The following is a 27,283-nucleotide window of genomic DNA, read 5'->3' on the forward strand; positions in this document are numbered from 1 at the left end:
TGGTCAAGCACCCCTGGTTAAGTTGCCAATAACACACACACACACACACACACACACACACAATCCTGGAAGGTCAGAGTGTTCTTTAACAAATTTCTGGAAAAAATCCTGTTTTTTCAGTGAGTTAATTTGGTAAAAGATGAGCAGAAGTCACTTTCTTCATGATTGGTGCTTATAAAGTTTGAAATATCTTCCAACCAACAAAATTTTATTTGTTTGTATTTGGGTTGCTGTCATAGCTTTTCACATATCTTATTGGTGAAATCTGCTGTACAATGACTGACACACAGGTCCCAACTGTTTCTTCCATTACCAAATGAATAGACTGGGCCCAAGAGGAATTTCTTGACTTAAAGTAGTTTAATAGAATTAATCCAGCCAGAATTCTGACTGCTCTTCTAGCAGTAACCTACAGTATTACAGCTGCTAGGAAGTAAAGCTAGATCAGGTGTAAGCCACAGAACGCACAGATGCATGTTCTGTATGTTCTGTGGCTTAGATTGTGGTTAGTGATTCATCAAACTGTTTTAATTCTGGGAACTCATAAAACAGAAACACATCTAATAGTAAAGCTACATCATACTTTATATTGCTTTTCTACATATAAACTGAAGGGTATTATCTCATTTACTGATAGAATCTTTATAGTGGTAGTTAGAGAAAAGGGTGAGTATGGGGAGAAAGAGGTTCCTTAATACTCCCCATTTTACATTTGGATAAATTGAAAATTAGTTGCTTAACCTATTGGGGTAAAGCTAGATCTAGGATCTTATACTCTAATAGCTTATTAATGCATTTTTTTGTTGTTGTTGTTTTCCCCCTAGTACTGGGGATTGAACCCAAAGTGTACTCTTCCTCTCAGCTATATTCCCAACCCTTTTTACTTTTTATTTTGAGACAAGGTCTCACAAAGTTCTTCAGGCCTGCCTTGAACTTGTAATTATCCTGCCTCGTCCTCCTGAGTAGCTGGGATTCCAAATCTGTGCCACTGCAACCAACTAATTATTCCCCCCCCCTTTTTTTTTTTAAATGAAATTTGACTATTTCAGAGTATGCTGACAATTACAAATACTTTAGAAACTTTATTCAGGCTTAAGGTATTGCCTTCTCTAATTTTTTTCTAGAAAGAATATTAGTTTAATGTTACCTCAACAATTTTCAAGAATGTGCAATCTTTTTTTTTTTTTTTTTTTTTTGCAGTACTAAGGACAAAACCCAGGGCCTTCAGCATGCTAGGCAAGTGCTCTGCCTCTGAACCAAACCTCCAGCCTATGATCTTAGGGGATGGGCTAGTTAGACTTCACTAGCTACATTGGAATCATCTGCAACTTGATCTATATTTTATTTAATTGATTTATTTATTTTTCACAGTGTTGGAGGTTGAACCCAGAGCCTTGCACATGCTATGCAACTGCTTTACCACTGAGCTCTCCCAAGCCCCTGAATGTGCCACTTTAAATATAGTGGCAGAAATGAGTGGGTTCAAAATATAAATGCATATAAGTGTCACTCTAAGTTCAGGAATAATCTTTCCACCATGTTTGCAAAAATAACACGTTCTCTTGGTCTGGGTCTTTCAGCTGTTTTGTGTTCACACGTTAGTGCAATTTAAACAACTACTGCTTTGGATTTTTACCTGACAGGAGTTCTATAAAAAGGATTTGGAAAAATTCATTTTGGCTCAAAGAAAAACATTGGTTTAATTAATTATAACCAGTTGACCAAGTTAAGAAAGTAAAATACTTCTATTTTTCCCTCTAGCATCTAGAATAGAGAAGTGATGTAAACAATTTTATTCTTAGAATTAGGGAGAGCTGGGCACACTGGCACATGCCTGTAATCCCAGTGGCTTGGGAGGCTGAGGCAGGAAGATCACAAGTTCAAAGCCAGCCTCAGCAATTTAGCAACTTAGCAAAACCTTGTCTCAAAATAAAGAATAAAATAAAAAGGGTTGGGGATTTGACTTGTTGGTCAAGTGCCCCTGGGTTCAATCCCTGGTACAAGAAAGAGAGGGTGGGAAAGTAGGAGGAATGAATCGGGGGCGGTGCAGTCTCCAGCCAAAAATTGAAGTGCTTCTCTTTAAGATGAAGTTTTTTAGTTTATTTTTTTGTTTTGTTTTGTTTTTTCCCCTGACTCATCCTTAGAAGCTAAAGAGACATAGGAGGGGAGAGCTATTTTGGGTAGTTAGGACTAGTGTCTCAACCTTTTTAATCACTGCCAGCCAACCACCTGCTGCTTTGGTAGATTAAGTAGGAGATGACGGAGATAATAAAAAAAAGAAACTGCTAAATAATTTTGTATGTATGTCATTCTTTACTCATTTTAAAGCTGAGTAAGAATGCTTAAAGATTTTATATCTGGTATTATTTAAATTATGTACAAAAGCATATAATAATATCAGGTATCATTTATTGAAGACTTAATTACTCTATGTCAAGCATTATACTAAGCACTTTATTTAGTAATGTCTTTTTTTTTAAATTTTCTCAACAACTTGACTTCTGACAAGGTTTTGTTTTTGTTTTTTTTATTTTCTGGGGGTGCTGGGGATCAAACCCAGGACCTTGTGCAGGCTAGGCCAACTTTCTACTATTGAACAACATCTCCAGCCCTTACCACCTGCCCATGCTGGTGATCAAACTAGGCTTCAACCCCAGGCCTTGTTCATGGTAGGCAAGCATTCTCCCACTGAGCTGCATTTTTAACCCTGACAAATCATTATGCTGTCTTATGGCATTCTGATTTCTGGCTTCACAGCACACATTACAGCTGTATTGGGAAGGGAGGGAAAAAAAACTCTAAATAATTAGTTCTTTCATATCTGACTCACCTGCTAGACTGAAAACTCCATAAATGTAGGGACCATCTATATCTGTCTTATATTCCCAGCACCTAGACCATGCCTGGTACATGGTAGATGCATAGATAAAATGCGTTCAATAAACAAATGAAAGTGTGAATGACTGAATACATGAATAGGTTTGGAGCCCTACTGAATAGGCTCTGATATCATCTGTACTTTATATACCCAGAAATAGAGACTGAGTCTTCAACTGAAGTCTGTCTGACTCCAGAACATGTGACCACTATATTTAAATGGCTACTGGGAAGCATAAAAATCATCATGGCTTTGGGAAAACATGAAATTTCAAAGTCATTCTGAATGTTGACTCTTTCTTCAAAAGTAATTTTCTTGTAAATTTGGATCAGGATTGGGGGAGGCTGTTATCTTTCTTCTCTCAGGTTGAAGAAGGATGGTTCCCTTAAGCCTCAACTCCTAAGCTATATCAGAATATTGATTAGTAAAACAGTTGACTGCCCAGAAAGCTCTTTCTGAGCTCTGTTGCCCAAAGTACTTTGAGCTCTTACTCACTTTAGGAGAGGAAACCAGAAACTTTTTGTACAGATTAGCTCCTTTAAAGAACAAAAGTCTCTTTGGGAATTTACTAATTCCCTCACCTCCCATGGTGCCCCTGTTCATTCCTGTGGCCTCGTGTTAGGACTTTGCTCCAGGGCAGTTTTCCAGCTCAAGAGAGATCCTCAAGCCCCTGCTGCCCCAACAGTGTTGCAGAGCTGTGCCTGATTAACTGGACAAGGTCAGACTTGCCTTTTACAGCACCCCTAGAGATAGACCCTCTGCTAAGAAATCCCAGCAATGTCTTAATTCTCTGGATATAAGCAGATCAGAGCACCATAGGCCCTAGGAGCTCTGTGCTTTTGCAGCTTTCTACCCTTAAAAGTGATGGTAAATATTTTATTCTATTGAGTAATGTAAGGTACTTTATAGCAATGCTTTATGTTCCCCACTCCCCTAAAAACTCTTTTGAGAGTGAGGAAGAACTATCCTCTGAAACTTGAACATAAATTAAAGAAGGAAAATTGGTTCGAAGCATCCAGTAACTCATTAGCAACTACAGAATTATATGAAGACTAAGAAGACTTTAGCTAAGCATGTGAATAGCAGTAGCAGCAGCTACCTGTTGGTCACTTGGACCTTTCCCCTGCTAGTGTATATCACTAAAGGGATTGGTTATGAGAGCATTATTGTACCAAAAGAGAACTTATTCACCAATTTGGGAATCTAAAATGCTTAATGCAGGACCCACTGAGGCCAAGAAAAAGGAAGAGCACATTGAATACTTCATTGTCAGTGTCTAATTGGGTCTGCAGGCATGGTTCAGCCCCATCAAAGCCAGTCTTGAAAAAGAAAGCTCTGTTATCAGACAAACACTTTTTGTGGTTCTTAATTATTTTCTCATGGGTTCCTTATTTACTAGGTCTTAGTTATTGTACTAAAATACAAGTGAAATCAGGCATTTAAGCAACAGACAGAGAAGGATAGCTGGGATCCCAGAAACTCATAAGTTAATTACTTCAATCTTTCGTCAGGAACATTAACCTATTGCTACCATGGTGTAACCTCTCTTTTTTTGCATATCAAGAACCTCTACATGTTTTGAAGATAAAGTTAGCCATTGTGGAATGTGGTGACACACGTTTTCCTATAATCCCAGCAACTCAGGAGGATGAGACAGAAGGATTGCACATTTGACGCCAGCCTTGGAAATTTAGCAAGGCCTTCAGCAACTTACTGAGAACCCTGTCTCAAAATGAAAAATGAAAAAGGTTGAGGATATAGCTCGGTGGTAAAGTGACCCTGGGTTCAATCTCCATCCCCAGTATCCAAAAAAAACAAAACAACAACAACAAAAAAAAAACCAAAAAAACAAAAAAACAGGTAGCCCTAGATTCTAAATTGATATAATCTAGGGAGAATGTTTTTGACAATCTCTTGGGTTCTCCTTTCTGACCTGTGGGTAGTGCTTTTCCACAGATGATTGGGCAGCTCCATTGTTCCATTTAGGTGCTTACCAAAGGTGTAAATTTGTATGGTGCTAAGGAATAGAGAAACCTCAGTTTCCTCCATGATTTGGAATTTTAGAGGAAGCAAATTTTTTTACCTGAGGGTTTTTGTTTCTATCATTCCAGCGGCTTCATATACAGATAGCTCTGATGATGAGACATCCCCCAGGGACAAACAGCAAAAGAACTCTAAGGGAAGCAGTGACTTCTGTGTCAAGAACATCAAACAGGCAGAATTTGGACGAAGAGAAATTGAAATTGCTGAACAAGGTAAAGAAAGCAAGCACCTTCTCCACCTGCCTGTGTCTTTTGTCCATGTTAATCTCTTTGTTCATCCTGGGGCCTACTAGCTTTTGAAATTTCAGTGTGATAGTCAAGGATACTTAAAATGAAAAATTCCAAGTTCAGAAAACACTATGGGAAAGGAGACTCTAGGGGGTATAGAAGGGACTATAAGGACTGGCATATAGGGAGTCAGAACCCTGCATTTGCCTCTGAAATCCCCTTATAAAAGAAAATTCTGGTTAATATCTTGATCCCTTGAGAAACCTGATTTAACAGAGAACATGATCAGCAGAAGAATTTTAACCTTAGAGAATAAATTTTTTTCCCTTTTAAAAAAACTCATTATTTTAAAATATACATGACAGTAGAGTGTATTTTGACATATTATACATATATGGAGTATAACTTCCATTCTTGTGGTCGTACATGATGTGTAGTTATATTGATCATGTATTTATGTATGAACATAGGAAAGTTATGTCCAATTCATTCTATTGTCTTTCCTATTCCCATTCTCCCTTCCTTTTATTCTCCTTTGTCTAATCCAATGAACTTCTATTCTTTACCTTCCTTATTATGTGTTAGCATCTGCATATCAGAGAGAACATTCTCCCTTTGGTTTTTGGGGGATTGGCTTATTTCATTTAGCATGATATTCTAGCGTACCATCCATTTATCAGCTAATATTCCATTGTATATATATACCACATTTCTTTATGGCTAATATTCCATTGTATATATATACCACATTTCTTTATCCATTCATCTGTTGAAGGGCATCTAGGCTGGTTCCATAGCTTAGCTATTGTGAATTGAGCTACTATAAACATTGCCATGGCTGCATCACTGTAGTATGCTGATTTTAAGTCCTTTGGGTATATACTGAGGAGTGGGATAACTGGGTCAAATGGTGGTTCTATTCCAAGTTTTCGGAGAAATCTAAGAGAATAAGTTTTTCTGTTTATTCCTTTATCTTTTGTTCCCTCCTTCCTAATATTGCTGTTTGTATTGGACCTTTTCAGAAATGCCTGCACTGATGGCTTTGAGGAAGCGAGCTCAAGGAGAAAAGCCTTTGGCTGGAGCCAAAATTGTGGGTTGCACACACATCACTGCGCAGACTGCTGTGAGTCCTGTTCCTTCTCCTCTTAACAGCAATAGTTAATAATTGCCACCAGCCATTGAGTGCTTATAACATGCCAGCACCAAGTTAACAGCTGGACATGGAGTTTGTTAATCCTCACAACATGATGTAAAGCAGAGATTCCTCTTTTCATTTGTAAACAAGGAAACTAAAGCTCTGAGGGTTTAGTAATAACATCAGTGTATCAATATAAGCAAGCTTAGACTTTCTCTACTGTACTACACTGCTTCCTCTTACTATCCCTTCCACTGTCATCTCTACAGTGCAACTTTGTGTTAGCCTGCTTCCAGTTGCAGAAAGGAAAACATCTGATTCTGACTTATATGTAAAGAAATTTATTATGTTACATAGCTAAAAGTGCAGTGGGAGCCAGAGTGGTACACACTCATAATCCAGTGACTCTGGAGGCTAAAGAAGGAGGATCACAAGTTTGAGGCCAGTCTGGGTAACTTAATGAGGCCCTGAAAATAAAAAATGAAAAAGGCTGGGGATGTAGCTCAGTGGTAGAGCACCCTTTGGCTTCATCAAGGAGGAGAGTCCAGTGGGAAGAGTGACTTCAGATGCAAGATCTCACGGCTTCCATTGCATCTCTCCATAACTCACTTAGGCTGCCTCCTCAGTGTGCTTGCTGATTGTAAGGTGGTTATAACTAGTCTAGTCAAAACAAGGTGACATGAAAAGGAAGAACCATTTCTTCCTTTCTCTCAAGAGCAAGGAAACCTTTCCCAGAAGTTCTTGAGGATTCTCCATTGGGTCTCACTGAGCAGAACTGATCACATGCCCATTGTCCCTCCAGTCCTGGGAAGGGGACTGGAATCACAGTGGGCTTAGAACAGTGATTCCTGCCCTTGACAGATTTAATGACTCCTTTTTATCTATAAATATTTTAGTGTCCCTAAATTGTCTCGAAATGAAATTCAGATATAGCATATTTAGGTACACACAATTTTTTTTTTTAAGAGAGAGAGAGAGAGAGAACTTTTTAATATTTATTTTTTAGTTCTCGGCGGACACAACATCTTTGTTGGTATGTGGTGCTGAGGATCGAACCCGGGCCGCACGCATGCCAGGCGAGTGCACTACCGCTTGAGCCACATCCCCAGCCCACACACAAAAATTTTAAATTACAAAAAAAAATTAACTTAAGGCAATCACGGTGGTACACACCTGTGATCTAGCAATTTGGTGAGATCTTGTGTCAAAAAAAAAAAAAGAGAGAGAGAAATAAGTAAATAAATAAGATAAAATGTTGAAAAGGGGCAGGGGAGCTAAAGTCCCCATTTTAAAGTATCCCAGGTTCAATCCCCAGTCCTGGAAAAAAAAATCTTATATATAAAAGAAGAATAAGAGGAAAGTAATTTATAATTTTTAAAAATTTCAGTATGTGATTCTTGGGCACTGTGGAAGAATAGTCAGTTATTTATATTTACTCACAGCATTATTTGAATGAGAATGCTACAAATGAAGATAGATATGTGTGTTATTGATTCCAGAGCATCAGGGCAGCATTACCAAATTATATGATTTTCTGAAATAGTAAACAACTCTGTAAATTTCTGAGCAACAACCACAATGAAACATATGAGTTTTCTCTTGATTTACATAATTGTTGCCTTCCTGAAAAAATTATTCTTGTTTTGTATTAAAACTATAAAAATATTCTTAATGTGTAACATGAAATTGGGTTCTAACTCTGAGAATTATAAATGGCTTTTTCACCTGTGAACTTTCAGTGGGACACTTGAAAATTATACCAGACTGGCACAGATTTTTTGTTATAAGTGGCTGTCCTGCACTTTCATCATGTCCAGATCTCTGGCCCTTCCCAATAAATGCTGGTAGCACTCCCCTACCAATCATTGTGACAACCAAAAATGCTCCTTTAGTGTTTTAAATCTCCTCTTTGAGTCATCATCAAAGATGTAATAGCACTACAAATAAACAAATAAGTAAAAATAAAGATGTGATACAACCATATTGAGACCACTAGAGGGAAATAGGTAGATTGAGAAAATAGTCTATTATGGAATTTATAAGGTCTGAGTCATCTGTATAGCTCAAAAAATATGCGAAAGTCCAGATTGACTTTCAAAAGATTGTCTCTCCTGAAGCACACTCTTATGTGGTCACATTCCTGATTAAGGACAGTAGAGATTCCTGTTTTCACTCTGAGACACTTCTGGGTTATATATTCTCTGAGGAATAGAGTGCCTTGACTGACCAAAATTAATATAATAAATTGAAAGCTAACTCTTTTTGAAGCTACAGTCTAATGAATTGAGGCAGAAATGCTCTTGAAACCTTTTCTGGGCCTCCTCAGTCAGGGACATGAGACATGGTAACTTAAAATAGTAAGTACTTCTCTACTGTCTCATGTTGCTAAGTTATATCTAGTTTGTTGTTTATCTCCACACTCGCTGAACATTACCAGCCTTCAGGGTTCCCTCTCTATTTTTTCCTTAGTATTAATCACTGTTTATCAATTTTAATATTATTTTATCATTACTTCCTTATATTTTTCTTTTTCCTTAAAATAGTTACAAGAGTGTTTTTTCCTATTGCTTTAGATCTCTATTTTATATTCCTGATTACATATTCATGTCCATTTAAGAATCTTCAAACATTACCATAAGATTATAAGGTAGGAAGACAAAGTCTCAGTAACAAATAACCCAATAACAAATAACAAATAACCCAATCAGTAAATGGAAAAGGAACTGAACAGGCACTTCACAAAAGAAAAATGAATGGTCAAAAAATAAATGAAAAAATTTTCAACATATCTAGCAATTAGAGAAATTCAAATTACAACTATACTGAGATTATATCTCACTCCAGTCAGAATGGCAGTTATTAAGAATACAGGTAATAATAAATGTTGCTGACGGGCTGGGGTCGTGGCTCAGTGGTAGTACACTTGCCTCACATGTGTGAGGCACTGGGTTCGATTCTCAGCACTGCATACAAATAAATAAATAAATAGAGGTCCATCAACAACTAAAAAAAAATTTTTTTTTAAATGTTGCTGAGGATGTGGGGAAAAAGGTTCATTCATACATTGCTGGTGGGACTGCAAATTGGTGCAACCTCTCTGGAAAGCAATATGGGAACTCCTTAGAAAACTTCGAATGAACCACCATTATCCCACTCATAGGACTTAAAATCAGCATATTACAGTGACACAGCCACATCAGTGTTCATAGCAGCTCAATACACAGTAGGCAAGCTATAGAACCAACTTAGGTACCCTTCAACAGATGGATAAAGAAAATGCGGTACATACATACATACACAGTGGAATATTAGCCATAAAGAATGAAATTATGGCATTTGCTGATAAATGGATGGTACTCTAGAATATTATGCTAAGTGAAATAAGACAGTCCCAAAAACCTAAGGTCAGATGCTCTCTCTGATATTTGGATGCCAAGCCATAACAAGGGAGGATAGGGAGGGGAAGTATAGAAATGTATTGGATTAGACAAAGGGGAATGAAGGAAGGGAATAGGAAAGATAGTAGAAAGAATCAGACATAACTTTACTCCTATATGAATACATGACCAGTATAACTCCACAGCATGTTCAACCACAAGAGTGGAATCAAAATTGTAATGGGTTGTACCCCGTGTATGTATAATATGTCAAAATACACCCTACTATCATGTATATCTGAAAACAACAAATAAAAAGATTTAAAAAAAACTGTGCATTCACAAAAGAAAGAAAGAAAAAGTCTCATAAACCAGTCTCCACAAATAACTACCATGGTTAATGGTTTCCTGTCCATATTTCTAATAGACACAGATCTATTTATATCTTTTAGGTGTGTTCCCACAGTTCTTCTAACCCTAATTCCATTGCTTTTCCTTCTAAATAATAATGATTTGAAGTCATGTTAAACAGTTTCTAAGCTCTGTCCTCCTCCTTTGCTTCCTCACCTGCCTTTACTCCTGTTTGATCCCAAATAGCCAACTGTCTTGACTCACAATTCTTTCTTTTTTTTAGTATTGGAGCTTGAATCCAGGGTTGCTCTACCACTGAGCTACAGCACCCCCCACACACACATCAACTATCTTGTTTGTGTGTTTGTTTTGTGACAGGGTCTCACTGAGATGCTAAGGCTAGCCTCAGACTTGTAATACTCCTGCCTTAGCCTCCAGAGTCACTAGCATTACAGGCATATGCCACTGTCCCTGGCTCTAATAATTTTTAAAAATTCAAAATAAATACAGATATACAGAAAAATTGGAAGTTCAACACAGACAACTTTATTTTCTGAACCATTGAAGAGTAAGTTGCTAACCTAATATTCCCTTCACCTTTGTCTTAGTTATCTTGGGCTGCTATAATAAAATACTTTGGACTGAGTAGTTTATAAATAACATAAACTTGTTATTTATAGTAATTTATAAACAAAAGAAATGTATTATGTACAATTCTAGAGGCTGGGCAAGGACAAGCAGATTCAGTGTCTGTTGAGGCTTATTCCTCATAGGTGGCATACCTCTTAATATCGCTACCTTGGGGGTTAGATTTCAACATAAGACACTGGGGTACACATACATGCAGACCACAGCAATACCCAAATATTTAGTGTATAGTTTCCATGAACAAGGACATTCTTTTTATACAATCAGTACATTCATCAAAATTAGGAAATTAACATTGATTATTACCACCTACTCCTCAGATCCAATGCGAGTTTCACTTGTTGTTTCAGTAGTACTTTCTTTTTTTTTTTTTTTTAAAGAGAGAGTGAGAGAGGGGAGAGAGAGAGAGAGAGAGAGAGAGAGAGAGAGAGAGAGAGAGAGAATTTTTAATGTTTATTTTTTAGTTCTCGGCGGACACAACATCTTTGTTGGTATGTGGTGCTGAGGATCGAACCCGGGCCGCACGCATGCCAGGCGAGCGCGCTACCGCTTGAGCCACATCCCCAGCCCCAGTAGTACTTTCTTTTTTAGATATTTTTCTTAGATGTTGATGGACCTTTATTTTATTTATTTATTTATATGTGGTGCTGAGAATTGAACCCGGGGCCTCACACATACTAGGCAAGTGCTCTTACCACTGAGCCACAACTCCAGCCTCTCGGTAGGACTTTTCATAACAGAATAATCCAGTCCATACCTGTGTCACACTTGATTGTCATGTCTCTCTTTAGTCTCCTTTCTTTTCTTTTCTTTTTTTTTTTTAAATTGCTTTTATTTGGGGCTGGGGATGTGGCTCAAGCAGTAGCGTGCTCGCCTGGCATGCGAGCGGCCCGGGTTCGATCCTCAGCACCACATACCAACAAAGATGTTGTGTCCGCCCAGAACTAAAAAATAAATATTAAAAATTCTCTCTCTCTCACTCTCTCTCCTCTCTCACTCTCTCTTTAAAAAAAAAATTGCTTTTATTTTTTAAATACATGATAGTGGAATGCATCACAATGCTTATTACACATATAGAATACAATTTTTCATATCTCTGTATATAAAGTATGTTCACACCAATTCATGCCTTCATACATGTACTTTGGATATCTTTAATCTCCTGTAATCCAGAATAGTTACTCATTCTTTCTTAGCTTTTCATGAGCTTGATACTCCTGAAGATTACAGAGGAATTATTTTGTAATGTCCTCAGTTTATATTTTTCTGCTGCTTCCTCATTATTTGATTGAGACTATGCATCTATAGTAGGACTATCACAGAAATGATGCTACATTTTCCCCACTGAATCCAATTAGGTGGTTATGATTTCATTTTGTTCCATATTGTTGATGTTGTTTGATCCCGTAAGATGAAATCTCCCTGCTTTTCCTTCATAAAAGTTATTTTTTTCTCTTTGTAATTAATACATTTTTGTAACTATCCTATTCTTTATTAGACTTTGCATTTATTTTTTTTAGTTATACATGGACACAATACCTTTATTTTATTTTTATGTGGTGCTGAGGATCGAATCCAGTGTCTCATATGTGCCAGGCAAGTGCTCTACCACTGAGCTACAGCCCCAGCCCTCATTTATTTTTATTTGTATAAAATTTTTGTTTTTTATTTTATGTAGTGGGTGATAGGCCTTACTATCATTATTTTGATGCTTATGTTGTCCCCAGGCCAGGAGGAGCCCTTTGGTATGGCTTCCATGGCTTGTATTTTGATAAGTCACTTTCATTCTTTGAACATTTTCTTGATTGCAGTAGAAGATATTCTAAGCTCTGCTGTAGCCTTGGAATCAGTTATATTTCCAAGGACCCCTGGCTCTTTTAAGAAGATCTGGGCATTAATATAATCTTTGCTATTGAAATGTCATTGTTTCTGGATCCTCTTTTATTAATTTTGGAAAATAACTGCTTCTTAACTCTTACTTTTTTTTAACAGTACAGGATTGAATCTGGGGGTGCTCTATTGCTGAGCTAGAGCCCTTTTTATTTATTTATTTTTTTATACATATCTATTGGTACTGAGATTGATCCCACTGGGTGCTTTGCCACTGAGCTAATTCCCAGTACTTGCTTTTTTTTTTTTTTTTTTTTTTTTTGAGACAGTCTTGCTAAGTTGCCCAGCGCTGGCTTTGAACTTGCAACCCCCTTGCCTCAGCCTCCTGAGTCACTGGGATTATACACACGCACCACCATGCCCAGGTATCCCTTCTATTTTTGAGAAGAGTCACACAGTGTTGTTGACTCTGGCTTGAACTTGTGATCCTCCTACTTCAGGCACCACTCCTAGCTTCTGGCTCTAATTCTTGATACCGGGCTTACTTTTGTCACTTTTTTGTGTTCCTTAAAATTTTTTGAGTGACAGCATATTAGTTTTTGTTGCAGCTATGAATTGAACTAGATTTAGCTTTTGTTGTTGTGCATCAAAGGCTTCAAATTCCTTTAGCAGTGGGATACTGTTACCTTGTGATTTGATTTTACTTCCAGAGGGCTTTTCTAGTGTTTCTGCCATCACTCTCAGCATTCAACTGCTTCAGTATATGTATTCTACAGGGAACTCTGTCTTCAAGTGCCTGCCCCCACTATAGCACAAATGGTTGCTCTTTGTTTCCCAGGGTCAGCCTCCTGGTGAGGGCTGGAGGAGTCCAATCAGTGTTAGGCAGGCAGCGTTCCTGCCTCTCCTTTATGTAGCAGCCAGATTTTGCCTTGTACCTGTGGGAGTCTCAGGCAAAAGATGTTTTTTGCCCTTCCTGGAGAGGTAGCAGATCCGTGAACTGTCCTGTGCTCAAGAGGGTTCCCTGCTACTCTCCCAGAAGCAGAGAGTTTTTGTTTCTGCCCTCCCTCAGGAGCACTGAATCTTTACATGGTACCTGAAGACAGTCATGAATCCTATTCTTCCTACAGTGAGAAAAATATAGAAATATGCCCAGGTTCCATGCCTGCCTCTGGGCCCAGCCATCAGCTCTCTGCATGTGAAACTCCTCATGTCTAACTGGGGCTCCAGAAATCCAGATGACAAACTTTCCAATGCTTAGCCTTTTATTTTTCTTGTTGTTGTTTTGTACTAGGTCTTGAACCCAGGGGCACTTAACCACTGAGCTACATCCCCAGCCCTGTTTTGTGTTTAATTCAGAGACAGGGTCTCACTGAGTTGCTTAGGGCCTTGCTAAGTTGCTGAGGCTGGCTTTGAACTCTCGATCCTCCTGCCTCAGCCTCCCAAGACTCCAGGATTACAGGCATGTGCCACCATGCCTAGCCTATGCTTAGCCTTTAATTAAAATTTTAGTTAATTTTTCTTATCTCAAGTATTGCAGCTATTTCTTATCTCAGTACCACCTGTTCCTCCCATATTCTGCCAAAGGCAAAACAATCTTCCCTCCTACTTAAAAAAATTTATCAGTGGCTGGGGTTGTGGCTTAGCAGAAGAGCACTCTCCTAGCACATGTAAGGCACTGGGTTCAATCCTCAGCACCACATAAAAATAAATAAAACAAAGTTATTGTGTCTAACTACAATTAAAAAAATAAAGACTTATCACTCTTGGGACTTCAGTTTACTTGGTCATTTTACGACCTTGGCTCTTTGATGGGCTGAAGTTTAACTTTATAGATTACCAGATTTTTCTTGTTGTTAGGGTGGAAGTTTCTCTTGTTTTTAAATATTAGGCAGATTCAGTATACAAATAGGGTGAAGCATAGAATTCAGCTGGAGCCTCTTGCCTTGCCCTGTGTTCAGAAAACTGAAGAGGTTCTGTTGATCATTTCTTCCCTCCTTCCTTCCTTCCTTCCTTCCTTTCTTCTTGACAGTGCTGGAAATCAAACCGAGAACCTCACATATGGTAGGCAAGTGATCTACCACTGAGCCGTGTCCCCGGCTCCTAGAGAGGTTCTATAGAGCATGGTTTGAAAATTATTGGTCTGTTATTCCTGATGTACTTTCTCATTGTCAAATATATAAACTTGGGCTGGGTTGTAACTCAGTGATAGAGCACTTGCCTAGCATGTGTGAGGCACTGAGTTCAATTCTCAGTACCACCTAAAAAATAAATAAAGCCAGATGTGGTGGCATACATCTGTAATCCCAGAGGCTCGGGAGGCTGAAGCAGGAGGATCTCGAGTGAGGTGCTAAGCAACCCAGTGAAACCCTCTCTCTAAATAAAATACAAAATAAGGCTGGGGATGTGGCTCAGTGGTCTAGTACCCCTGAATTCAATCCCTGGTATCAAAAATAAATAAGTAAATAAATAAATAAGTAAAGGTATTGTGTTCGTCTACAACTATACACACACACACACACATACATACACATACACATAATTATTAAAAAAATATATGTTGGTATAAGCTTGTTCATCTCCTGTCTTCTCTTTAACACAGGTGCTTATGGAAACTCTGGGTGCTCTGGGGGCACAGTGCCGATGGGCTGCCTGTAACATCTATTCCACTCTCAATGAAGTGGCTGCTGCTCTAGCAGAAAGTGGTAAGTTCTTTTGCTTGTTTTCTAATGTCTTTGGCTAAAGTAAGTCTCCCAGAAGTGCCATTGTCTGTATATAAATGTTTTAGAAAGATTGACAGTAAAGCATCTGCCTGGTAAGAAATGGATCCCTGTTCTTGATAAGTTTGCTCTTTTTCTAGGTTTCTCTTGTCAAATACAATCTAGTTAACTTTGTTCTTTTGTAGTTGGCATATATGTACCTATACGTAATATTCTGTTATTCGTGCTCCACTTTGACAAATAGAATACTGGTGAATGTTACCGGCTGTCTTAAGGTAATGTGGATTAGAGAAAAGAATGCTTCAGCCACAGTTTTGTGGCCTTGCAGGTTTTGCAGTCAATAGTTTCCTCTGGTTTGATGTCTGGTATTTCTGCTTCAGCAGTAAAGAGGACTTGACCTGGCAAATTAATTTTGATCATAACATCTACTGACACTTGAAGGACAAAAGAAATAGGGAAGTATGGACCTTGTCAGCTTCCTGCCTTCACTTTCTGATGCAAGGCACAGATCAGGGAACCAACCAAGCAATATGTCAGAGCCCCTGGAAAAGCCTTACACAGCATGCGTGTCTCTCCTTTTGCTAGTACTTTTGGCATTTCATTTGTGGTTTTTTTTTGTTGTTGTTGTTGTTTATATTCATTTATTTATAAAATTTTATTGATGTACATATGATAGAAAAGTACACAAATATTAAATGAATAGCCCAATGAGTTGTACATATGTATCATTGCTTTTCTTTCCCAACAAATGTTTATTATCTTATTTTAAGAGATAAAAAAACAGGGATAGGAAGGGCAGCAGAATAGACAATATGATTGATGTATATACATTCCATGTATGTATTATATGTCAAAATACATTCTGCTGTCATGTATGACTAAAAAAAATAAAAATAAATAAAATTTTAAAAAAGAGATAAAAAAACAAATGAGGCCCTGTGCAGTACAACATGCCTGAAATCCCAGGGACTCAGGAGGCTGAGGCAGAAGAATTCAAGTTCAAGGCTAGCCTCAGCAATTTTGTGAGAAGGCACTGTCTAAAAATTTAAAAAATTAAAAGGGCTTGAGATGTAGCTCAGTGGTAGAGGCCCTTCAGGTTCGATTCCCCCGCCCCCCAAAAAAGACAAATGAGACAATATCTTTGTCCTTAGAATCTTACACTGTACTAGAAGAGAGAGAATACATTTGCATAAATAATGATAATACAAGGACATATGTAGTAAATATGACAATTGAGCATGAATTCATATTCAGTACACATACAATAGATTTAGAAAAGTTTGGATTCCTTGAGCACCTGCTTCCAACTGGGTTAATCAGTCTTCATTGGGAACATGACACTTAACTGGGCTATGACATGAAGCAAACATTTTAGCAGATGGAGGAAAGTATGAGAGTTTTCCTGATGAAGAGGGTGGGATGACTAAAGTATAGAAGCAACAAAGATCGAAGTGCAGTTGGGAAATGGTAAGAGTGCCAGTTTGACTGGATCAAGAAGTATTTATTTCTGGTTTCTTCTTTTTTCCCTTTAGTCATATTTTTTAGAAACCACCATACTCCTGTCTGTTACGCTTATCCTCTTTGGGCTAACAAGAACAAAATAGCCATCAAAGATAAAAGAATGGGTAAAAGGGCTGAAGGCAATACTAATCATTGAAGAAAGTCAGTCCAAGGAATATAACAAGATTGAGAGTGTTTAGAATTGGGGAAAATCAGTGACTTCTTGCCAAAAATTGGGAGTCAGCTCTTTTTACAACCTTTACTGGTTTCTCTTTATTTCTTTTTCATAGGATTTCCTGTCTTTGCCTGGAAAGGAGAGTCAGAAGATGACTTTTGGTGGTGCATTGACAGATGTGTGAACGTGGAGGGCTGGCAGCCAAACATGGTGGGTCAGATTTCTGCTAACCCACTTCTGTGTGTGTTTGATAGGATGATGGTAGGGAGGGCTCTATGACCTGGGAGAGGATTTCCCAACAAGAAGGAAGGAAAATGGCTCTATTTCTATCTGAGGTACCTGGGTTCCCAAGAGAATTGAACCTCTTAAAACTTCAGAGACTAGGGGTTGGAGTTGTGGTTCAGTGGTAGAGCACTCGCCTAGTATGTGCAAGGCCCTGGGTTCGATCCTCAGCACCACCTAAAAATAAAATAAAAGTATTGTGTCCAACTACAAGTAAAACAAAATATTTAAAATAAACAACTTCAGAGACTTAATTGTTGGTACTGATCATTTGGAAGCATTCATTTTTCTCAGTAATATTAAAATGCTGCCCAAGAGCATTGGCTGGTTTAAAAGCAAGGGTAATGCATTTCCATCTCCTGCCACTGCCTACCACTACCCCCACCCCACACCACCAGTAACAACCACCAAAAACACTAAATAAATTAAAACCCCCAGCCCCTGATGTACTGAGCTTTTTAAAAGAATTAATGTACTGAATTTATAGCATACCCAAAGATTTTCCAAGTTCAAATTTCTTCTCTTTATTCATTTCCTGCCTAAAAAAGATGACCAGGCAAAGTTTGGGATTTTTTTAAAATTTTTGCTTCAGTTTTATTTCTGTTTCATTTTTGTAAAAGAACAAATCCTGAAGGCTGATATAGCACATTAGATTCACATACTGGCAAAAAGCTACACTGAGTATGAGGCACCCTGGCTTTGCAAACATTTCTGCATATTAGTAAGAGGAGAAATTAGAGAATCCACTGAAAAAAGAAACCATTGCTTATTGCTAAAGACCACGGAGCAGGCTTCACCTGGTACAGGACAGAGAAACAGTCTTTTCTGAATTCTGTAGTCCAGGTCACATGGCATCAGGTGCTGGTTTGATGAAGCTGGGTTAAAGTTTTTGTATCCCAGAGGGATATAATACAGTGGCTCTAAGATGAGTCACCTCGTTTTAGCAATTTTAACAGTGACAGAAGAGAGTAATGACTGACAGACACTAGAGAAGATACGCCAAGGGGTTTCTCTTGGGAATAAAACTCTAATTTTATAGTCATAAACACAGGGAGGATATGGTATTTAACCCCGAGAGCTTTTATGAAATGTGGAGCCAGCACAAATAGCTGGAAAGTTAATAAAGAAAATTATACAAGGACAAAAATAGTTGTCACCCCAGAAAAATTAGGACCCTGTGCTTCTTTGGATCTTGTCAAGATCTAATGCTTTTCCTTGCTTTCCAACCTTAGGAAGATTCCCTGATGAACAGAATTTCTATAATAGAATTACATGAGGAAAATTATGAGCTACATTCATTATATAAATCTTAGGGATAGCCTATATCATACCTTTGTTAAAAGGGAAAAGTAGATGAGAATGGAGGGACTGACCAGAGAGTTTACAATTATTCAGTCCTTTTTGTCTCTGATCTTTTTTGTGGGATTAGAGGCTAAACGGAAAATCTCATGGGATTCCATCAGGCAAAAAGGGAGAGAGAAACTCAGAAAATCCTTTGGGTTTCTTAGAGCATCAGTTCTGAGGGTTTCTGATTGAAGTATGGAATGAGGATAAGAGTTCTAATGTGAGCCCTATCTCGGTCTCTCCTCTCAAGCAAGATTGAGTAAGTCAGAGAAAATAGATTGGAAGTGAAAAAGACCAGATGGTAGACATGAAGTTGGGGAGTTTGTGTACTTCGGGGTTCAGGATGACATTTTAGTACTTGTGGTAGGGTTGATATGATGGAACTGTAAAATGGGCACGTGCCAGCTCTGGGGATTTTCTAGACAGATGGGCATAACAATTTAGAAAGTTCTGCCAAGCACACTTCTGACAGCCCAGTGAAGGGCTCAAGTGCCATAGCCTAGTGCCTGATAGTATTCTAAGCTGATCTTTCTTCAGTTTATTTATAATTCAGTAGCTTTCCTCTGCTGATGAAAGCTCCAGTGGGCACAGCATTGTGTTTATCTTTAATCCCAACCTGAAATAGTGATGAGCTGCTCAGAGGCATGCTTGCACACCTACATGCTGCACGGCTTCCTAGTTATTTTTAATTTGGTTTATACAGAGTGTGAGGTTGTGCTAGGCAAAACCCAACAATGTTGCCTGATACATTGGGTGGGAGAGTGCCTCTACTTTGGGAGAAGTAAAGTATTAACAAATGCAGTTTTATAAACCATTGTTCTGAGATGGAGACTAATTATTCATCCTTTAATTTAAGCTAAGCTTTGATTGAATATATTTAGAGTCCCGAATTTAACCTATAGAAATTAGCTATATGAAGTTTAGGCTTTGTGAATATCTTTGTACATTCATGAACTAATTAGAAAACCACTTAAGCTGTCAACCCATAAAAAGAAAGATCCTCATCATATTGCAGGGTATTGTAATATAGTAGATGTGTTATGTGGGAGGGTCATTTGGCTATGAGAATTACAATTGGCCTTTTACCCGCTTGTTGTCTTTTACTTGAGTATCATTACTGGTAGATTATTACATTAGCTCTGGCTTTAAGTTACTTTGTATGACCATATGAGAAATTTAAATGTCCTTAAATAGGTAACTAGAAATTGAGACACAAGACCCAGAGAACCCTTGAGTCTTCAGCAAAATGAATAACATTACTGATGCTTACTGTTGCAGATCTTGGATGATGGAGGGGATCTTACTCACTGGATTTATAAAAAGTACCCCAATATGTTTAAGAAAATCAAGGGCATAGTCGAGGAGAGTGTTACTGGAGTCCATAGGTAAGATTCAACATGAGCAAAAGTGGCTTCATACAGCCTAGATATATAATTTTGTAATCACGTACTTATAGAACATATTATGTTAAAAATTGGATCCTGCTATGAGATCTGAGATTGTACACTTTTTTTGAAAATAACAAATAACAAAATAGTGAAGGGAAAACAAATGAGGTTCTCATGTTTTCTAGTTCATGTGATGCAGTGAGTGCTTGTTCTTTTTTGGACAAATCCATTTACTCAACAAATGTTTTTTGAACTTCTACAGTGAATTGCTCTAGGTTCTAGGAATCTAATAGTGGACGAAATAGACAAAAACTGTACCCTCACAGAGTTTACTTGCTTATGTACAGAGCAAAGACTTAGAGTTCTGTTCCCAAATGAACATAATTCCCTTAATAAAATTTGAAATCATTTCTGTTTGCAATTATTCACCCACAAAGACCTTATGAAATAAAATTTGTGGGAAGAAAATTCTGAATAAGCCACCGTGACTACTTCAGTGTATCATGAACTTTTTGAATATACAAAATCATAAGTTATAACATAAACTTTAGACTCTTAGAAGGTATGAATTTTGAATAAAACAAATAGATCTAATTTTAATGACTAATTTATTATAAAACTCATAGATATGCATATTTATAGGTATGTATATGGACATTATAAATTTGAGGCTATTTGAAAATTAAAATTATTGCCTTAGAATAGTGAGATTATGCATGATTTTTAAGAATGTACTTAAGGTTACTCCTTTTATAATTAAAAAGGAAAATCATGGCTGGGGATTTTGTTCAGTGGTAGAGCACTTGCCTGGCATGTGCAAGGCCCTGGATTCAATCCCCAGCACCACAAAAAGAGCTGGGGTGGGGGGGAGTAAAGTAAAATTAGTATGAAACTTAAAATTTTTACATTTAAGCCCTTAAAGTTAGGTCAAGGATTTTCTTCACATGACTTTTGGATAAGGTCTTTATTCCTAAGCAGTATGTAGTCTCTAAAACACATTTCTCAGTATCCACCTAACAGGATGGAACTTGTCATGTCTCATGCCCTCAAGCCCACCTCCTCAATACATTTTTAGGATTTGGTATGAAACCAACAGAAGATTGTAACATCTCATTGTTTTATATTCTTCTTGACTTTTCTTATCCCCAGGCTGTACCAACTGTCCAAAGCTGGGAAGCTCTGTGTCCCAGCCATGAATGTCAATGACTCAGTCACCAAACAGAAATTTGACAACCTGTACTGTTGCCGTGAATCAATTCTTGATGGGTAATGTTTATTATCTTTGAGATGAGTTTGAGATACTTTCTTTTTGGTTTTGGTTATTTCTAGAAATGATTCATATGGCCCCTCTGGATCTGTCACCACTTCACACCCAATATTTTATAACCCAGAACTACATTGGTATCACTATTATAAGAAAATCCATTTTACTTAAGCAATGGGACTAGCTCGTATCTATTAATAGGCAGAATTCTTATTTTGTGACCCTATCAGACCTGTGAGTCATTAACTAAATTCAGTATAAACAAGCAAATATTTTTAATAATTTAGAAAACAGTTCCTAGTCATCCTATTCTAGATCCTGTCTCATGCACTATCATAAAATTCTTAAATTCTAACTGTCATGTAATTCTGTGGCCATTTGGAAACTTGTGGTGAAGAAACGATTTCCAGAGGAATTTCTAGCTTTTTCAGATCTGTAGGTACTGCAAGTCTGACAAAATCCACTCATTTCATACCAAATCCTGTGTTCTTCCAATACTCAGTTTGTTTCTATACTTGTGTTCTAACATTCATTCATTGTTGCTAGGAGTATCCCACTTGTCAGTCAGCTTTCTGTTACTATAACAAATACTTGAGACAATCAACTTATAAAGAGAAAGAATTTATTTTGGTTTGGAGCTTTAGAGGTTTCAGTCCTTAGCCTGTGGCAAAGCAGCACATCATGGCAGGGGAAGTGTGGTGAAGCAAAGCTGTTCACCCCACAGCCAGGACATGGGAAGAGAAGAAGAGGAAAGGGTTGGGGTCCCTCTTTCCCTTTCAAGGACATGCCAGTAACTGGAAGACCTTCCACTAGTCCCCACTTCATAGTTTCCATTACCTCCCAATAGCACCAATCTGAGGACCAAGCCTTTAACAGCTGGGCTTTGAGGTATATTCCAGATCCAAACTATAGTACACCATAATTTCCTAAGTGAAACCATTAAAATGGTTTAGAATATTGCCAAGTCAGATGGTTCCCATCATGTATATGTTAATGGAAAAGTGAAGAAAGGCTCTATGGAACATATTACTAACCTGCTGGAATTTCGGGGCATTGGAGCTAGAATGAACTCTGTTATCTATTTATTTAGCAATACTGGAGATTGAACCCAAGTTCACTCTACCATTGAGCTCTTCCCCATCCTATTTTATTTTATTTTGAGACAGGGGTCTCACTAAGTTGCTGAGATTGACCTTGAACTTATGATCCTCCTGCCTCAGCCTCCCGAGTAGCTGGAATTATAAGCATGTATCACTGTGATGGCTCTGTTGTTTACTTATTAACTGTAAATAATAAATAGACTGGTTATTTAATTCTCCTATGTGTATTTCCTCATCTGTGAAATGGTGACAGTAAGACCTACCTCAAAGAGTTATTGTGAGGATTAAATGAGAAGATAAGTTTGCTCAGTGTTAATCTCCCTTGCCCTTCTTTCTAGGACTCTGTACAATAAGTTCTAGGGTTGAGTTAGACTTTAGGGGAAGCTTTTTGCTTTGAATTTTTTTATTTGGGGACTATCCAATACAAATTCCATCTATTGTTAATTATTACTGCTATAGGATCAACAGTATTAGCTGATAGATTGAACAGTTTAGTAGATTTTTAGTCTAGTCTGTTATAGTTCTGCACCTAGTTCTATGTAGATAAAAGTGTTGCTGTTGTTGTGAGTACTTGAGCCTGATCAAATCAATAGTAATCTGGGTATTTTCCTTAAACCATTTGCTTAGCCACACAACTAGCTGTCTTTTTGACTTTTCAACTCCTAAATCTGTGAAACTAAAAGCAGCCTATACTAGGTTCAGTAAAAGATTCATAAAGATACCTGCACCAGTTCATAAAAATGGACAGAATCCTTCCCAATCAGGGTTTACCCTGAAGGTAAGAAATGTTCTTTAAAGTCAGAAATGTATGAAGTGAGAAAGCTAGAAGCAGTGGAACAGGAGTAAAGTTAGTTTCCACAGCAAAGAAACAAGAAAACGTCAACTATTCTCTAGAAACTCTCTGAGTGCTAAGAGCTTGTAGGAATCTGCCAATAGTGAAAAACTTTCCAACTGGGTCAAGAACAGTTGTTCCTCTCAGCAGAGCTGAGAGCCAGAGAGATGAAAGGAGAGGCAAACTGTGCTCCAGGGAGGGGTTGCATGGAAAGGGGAGAACACTCACTCCAGTAGAGTGTCTATATGAGAAAGGTGTTGGTGACTGACCTTCTGTGTTTCTGGGCTGGTTCCCCATGGCAACAAGGGAAGTCCTATAACTAGGATGTAGTGTAAATGCAGCAAGGGCAGCCTTCTGGAGACTGAGGTTTTCCCAGTGCTTCAAAGGTAGTACTTCAGGTAGGATTTTCAGATCATGTAAGAGCTCCTCTAGAGACCCTAGGGCTAGAAGAATTAAGACAGAAATAGGAACTTGGCATGATTCTAATTCAGCACCAGAGGGCTGGGGATGTGGCTCAAGTGGTAGCGCGCTCACCTGGCATGTGTGCGGCCCGGGTTCGATCCTCAGCACCACATACCAACAAAGATGTTGTGTCTGCCGATAACTAAAAAATAAATATTAAAAAATTCTCTCTCTCTCTCTCTCCTCTCTCTCTCTAAAAAAATAAATAAATAAATAAATAATTCAGCACCAGACAGCTTACTGCACCCAGCCTTCCAAAATCCTTTCGGGGGGGGGGGGGCGGATTGTGACTCAGTGGCAGAGCACTTGCCTCACACGAATGAGGCACTGGGTTCTATCCTCAGCACCACATAAAAATAAATGAATTAAATATAGGTATTGTGTCCATCTACAACTTAAAAAATATTTTTTAAAGAAATCCTTTCTTGGAGGTGCTGGGGCTGTAGCTCAGTGGCAGAGTACTTCCCTAGCTCGTGTAAGGCACTGGGTTTGATCCTTAGCACTGCATAAAAATAAATAAAAACAAAGGTAGTATTCCATCTGCAACTAAAAAGAAAATTTTTTAAAAAATCCTTTCTTGGCTGAGGTCTTTTCTGTTCTTTATCATTGAACCTTATGACAGATATGGATCCTAAGATCCCAGGGAAATCATTACCTAACTGGAATCCATCCACATAAGTGCCTAGCTGTTGTTTGCAGAGCAGTGGTTGATGATATTTCCTTTTCCCCACAGCCACCTGTAGTCACAGTGAGAGAGTGTCTTCCTTGGGAAGAGAGGAGAAAAGGCTTGAGGAGGGTGGAGGGTAGTCGAAGCAAAGGAGACCCAGAAATATGATCTTTTGATTCTCCTTGCTGTGCTAGCCATTCCAGAATCACTCCCCTAAGCCACAATTTCTAAGTATAGTAGTAGCCCTGCCAGACTTATCTCTTCACTCAACAAGAATTGCCTCTGCACTTATTGGTATTTGATGATCTTAACTGGGGTGTGTATAGTTATTGGTAGAGTTGCCAAATCATTGAAAGAAGGATTACTACTTTGCCTTTGGAACATTTATTGATTCTATTCAACAGAAGAGGTAAACAGGTAGATAAAAGAGTAAAATGACCTACAAATATTTGTAGAAATTGTCTATTGCAACATAGTCCATTTTTTAGTTGAAAACTTTCTTTTGCCTAGCACAGGATTCCCAGAGAAAGGAGTCTTACTGCATCCCAAGAGGAGCCAGAAATCACTCTGACAAATTCTTTTGAGAAACCCCAGAAACAGAATCAGCTTTGTAGAGAATTACAGACAGAGATAGAACATGTCTGAGAAGGGATCAACTCCATAAAACTCACTGACTACTTCTGTGGTCGGTGTCAACTTGTGTCAAAGCTCTCCTTCACTCTGTTGCTAATTACTCTCCCTGTTGAATTAATGTAGGACCCACTGGCCATTCTGAAACCACTAACTGTATTACTCATGTACCATTGTTATATTATCTGAATCAATAAGCTGAAATAATGTTTTCATGAAACCAGAGCTCCTAAATTAAAATCACTTTAATTTCTTATTTATCTTTCTTTTTATTTAAACATATTATATATTCTAAATATTATATATTAAGTCTATATATATTGCTGTTAATGTTTAAAAGTTACTCTGTAACTGGGCACATACCCATAATCCCAGAGAGTTCCAAGACTGAAGCGGGAGAATTACAAGTCTCAATAATTTAGTGAGACCCTGTCTCAAAATAAAAAACTATAAGGACTAGGGATGTAGCTATGTGGTAGAGCACCCCTGGGCTCAATCCCCTATACTGGGGGAAAAAATTACCACATAACTCTCATCTTCTCTTCCCCACCACTCCCAAGAAAAACATGAATAAAGGGGGGTGGTGTGAATCTCTCATATACGTAAAATTGGTTGGATGGCAAGGAGTGAGAAAATATGTTCTTTAGTCTTTTTGGTTATTAGTTTCTGTAGGGTAGAAACCAAGCTTTTCATCAAAATGAAAAATAAACAACAAGAACTACACAAACAGCCGGGTGCAGTGGCGCATGCCTATAATCCCAGCAGCTCGGGAGGCTGAGGCAGGAGGATCACAAGTTCAAAGCCAGCCTCAACAAAAGTGAGGCACTAAGCAACTCAGTGAGACCCTGTCTCTAAGTAAAATACAAAAGTAGGTCTGGGGATGTGGCTTAGTGGTCAAGTGCCCCTGAATTCAATCCCTGGTACTCCCCACCACCACCACCAAAAAAAAAAACAAAAAACAAAGAAACCTGATTTAACATCAGGAGATAATTATTTATTTATTTGTTTGTTTGTTTTAACTTAAATGTTTTTCCCCCTAGACTTAAAAGGACAACAGACATGATGTTTGGTGGAAAGCAAGTGGTAGTCTGTGGCTACGGAGAGGTAAAGTTTAACTTATTATTAGGTGTTAGAAGTGTATTTTGATGGGACTGAGGCTGTAGCTCAGTGTTATCACGCCTGCTTTACACACATGAGGCACTGGGTTCGATCCTCAGCACCACATAAAAATAAATAAAGATATTATATCCATCTACAACTAAAAAATATTTTTTAAAAAATGTGTTTTGATGATATAGTCTAGAACTATTTCCCATACATATGAACGTAAGAGTATATTCATTTACCACTTTAGATGGAGAGAAAAAAAATTAGAGGCTTTCTGGTTGAAGTGCAATCTTTCTTTTTTCCTTTGCGTTTTGCCATTTTTTCTTAGGTTGATTTTTCTGACTTGTTCCAGCACCAATGTTTGTGATGTTCCTTTAGCTTGTGTTTTGATTATAAATCGTGAGTGTGGGTGTTCTGTGCACATGAATGTGCTAAGCAAGGGCCCCCAGAGTTTGTTTATGAACTGCATTTGTTTTTCTTGTTTTAACTCAAGCATGAATCTATTCAACAAAATTCCGTTTGAGGGTGGGAAGGAAGGTACACTTTACCAGAAGCTTTGAGAAACTATTTCTCACCACCTGTTCTTTTATGTGTGCTCTCTCCCCACTTCAGGTTGGGAAGGGGTGCTGTGCTGCTCTGAAAGCCATGGGCTCCATTGTATACGTTACTGAGATAGACCCCATCTGTGCCCTGCAAGCCTGGTAAGCATGCAAGGGAGACCTGTTTCCTCCTCCACACTAAAGTCTTATAGACCATTTTGGAGATGCCTCCAAGAAATGGCCTGCGTAGTACCATCTCTCACCCTGTAGAAGTCCAGATCCTGAGAAAGGCTGCCAAATAGTAAGCTCGGACTTTCAAAGGTCAAGGAGCTACGGTCTGAGAAAAGTTAAGCTTTAGAATTTGAGCCAAAGACCCTTTATTTTCTGCATATGTAGTCTGTGACCCTTTGAAAACGAAATAGTGAGACCAAGAATAGAACATGTGCTTATTAAAATGTGCAATGCCCAGAGTTCAATTCCCAACACATACACACACAAACATACACACACCCAAAGGGTGGGAGTTGAGGAAGAAGAAGAAGAAAAGGAGGGAAGGAGGAAAGAAATAGGCTGGTATCAGATGCTTTCTGATGTGATACACTAAAAAAGAACATTTCTATGACATTCTTTCCCAAAATGTATTACTTGAATCTAATTGTTTTAGTCAGCTGTTTTGCTGCTCTGACTAAAAGACTCTACCAGAACAACTATAGAGAAGGAAAAGTTTATTTCAGGGCTCACGGTTTCAGAATCTTAGTCCATGGAAGGCCAGCTCTATTCCTCAGGG

General features: G+C 38.2%; 1 protein-coding gene across 3 annotated transcripts in view; it reads left to right on the plus strand.

Annotated features, from left to right (window-relative positions):
- Positions 1-27,283, plus strand: part of AHCYL2 (adenosylhomocysteinase like 2) — a 205,228-nt gene that overhangs the window by 157,738 nt on the left and 20,207 nt on the right. For all 3 annotated transcript variants that reach the window (XM_081284504.1, XM_081284505.1, XM_081284506.1), the window contains exons 3-10: positions 4,990-5,133; positions 6,171-6,271; positions 15,089-15,191; positions 16,997-17,091; positions 19,786-19,892; positions 21,045-21,161; positions 25,891-25,954; positions 26,570-26,658. In XM_081284504.1, the coding sequence (XP_081140630.1) occupies positions 4,990-5,133; positions 6,171-6,271; positions 15,089-15,191; positions 16,997-17,091; positions 19,786-19,892; positions 21,045-21,161; positions 25,891-25,954; positions 26,570-26,658 (820 nt within the window). The remainder of the gene's footprint in view (positions 1-4,989; positions 5,134-6,170; positions 6,272-15,088; positions 15,192-16,996; positions 17,092-19,785; positions 19,893-21,044; positions 21,162-25,890; positions 25,955-26,569; positions 26,659-27,283) is intronic.

This window comes from Spermophilus citellus, assembly GCF_964194105.1.
Source record: "Spermophilus citellus genome assembly, chromosome: 3".
NCBI classification, from domain to species: Eukaryota; Metazoa; Chordata; class Mammalia; order Rodentia; family Sciuridae; genus Spermophilus; species Spermophilus citellus.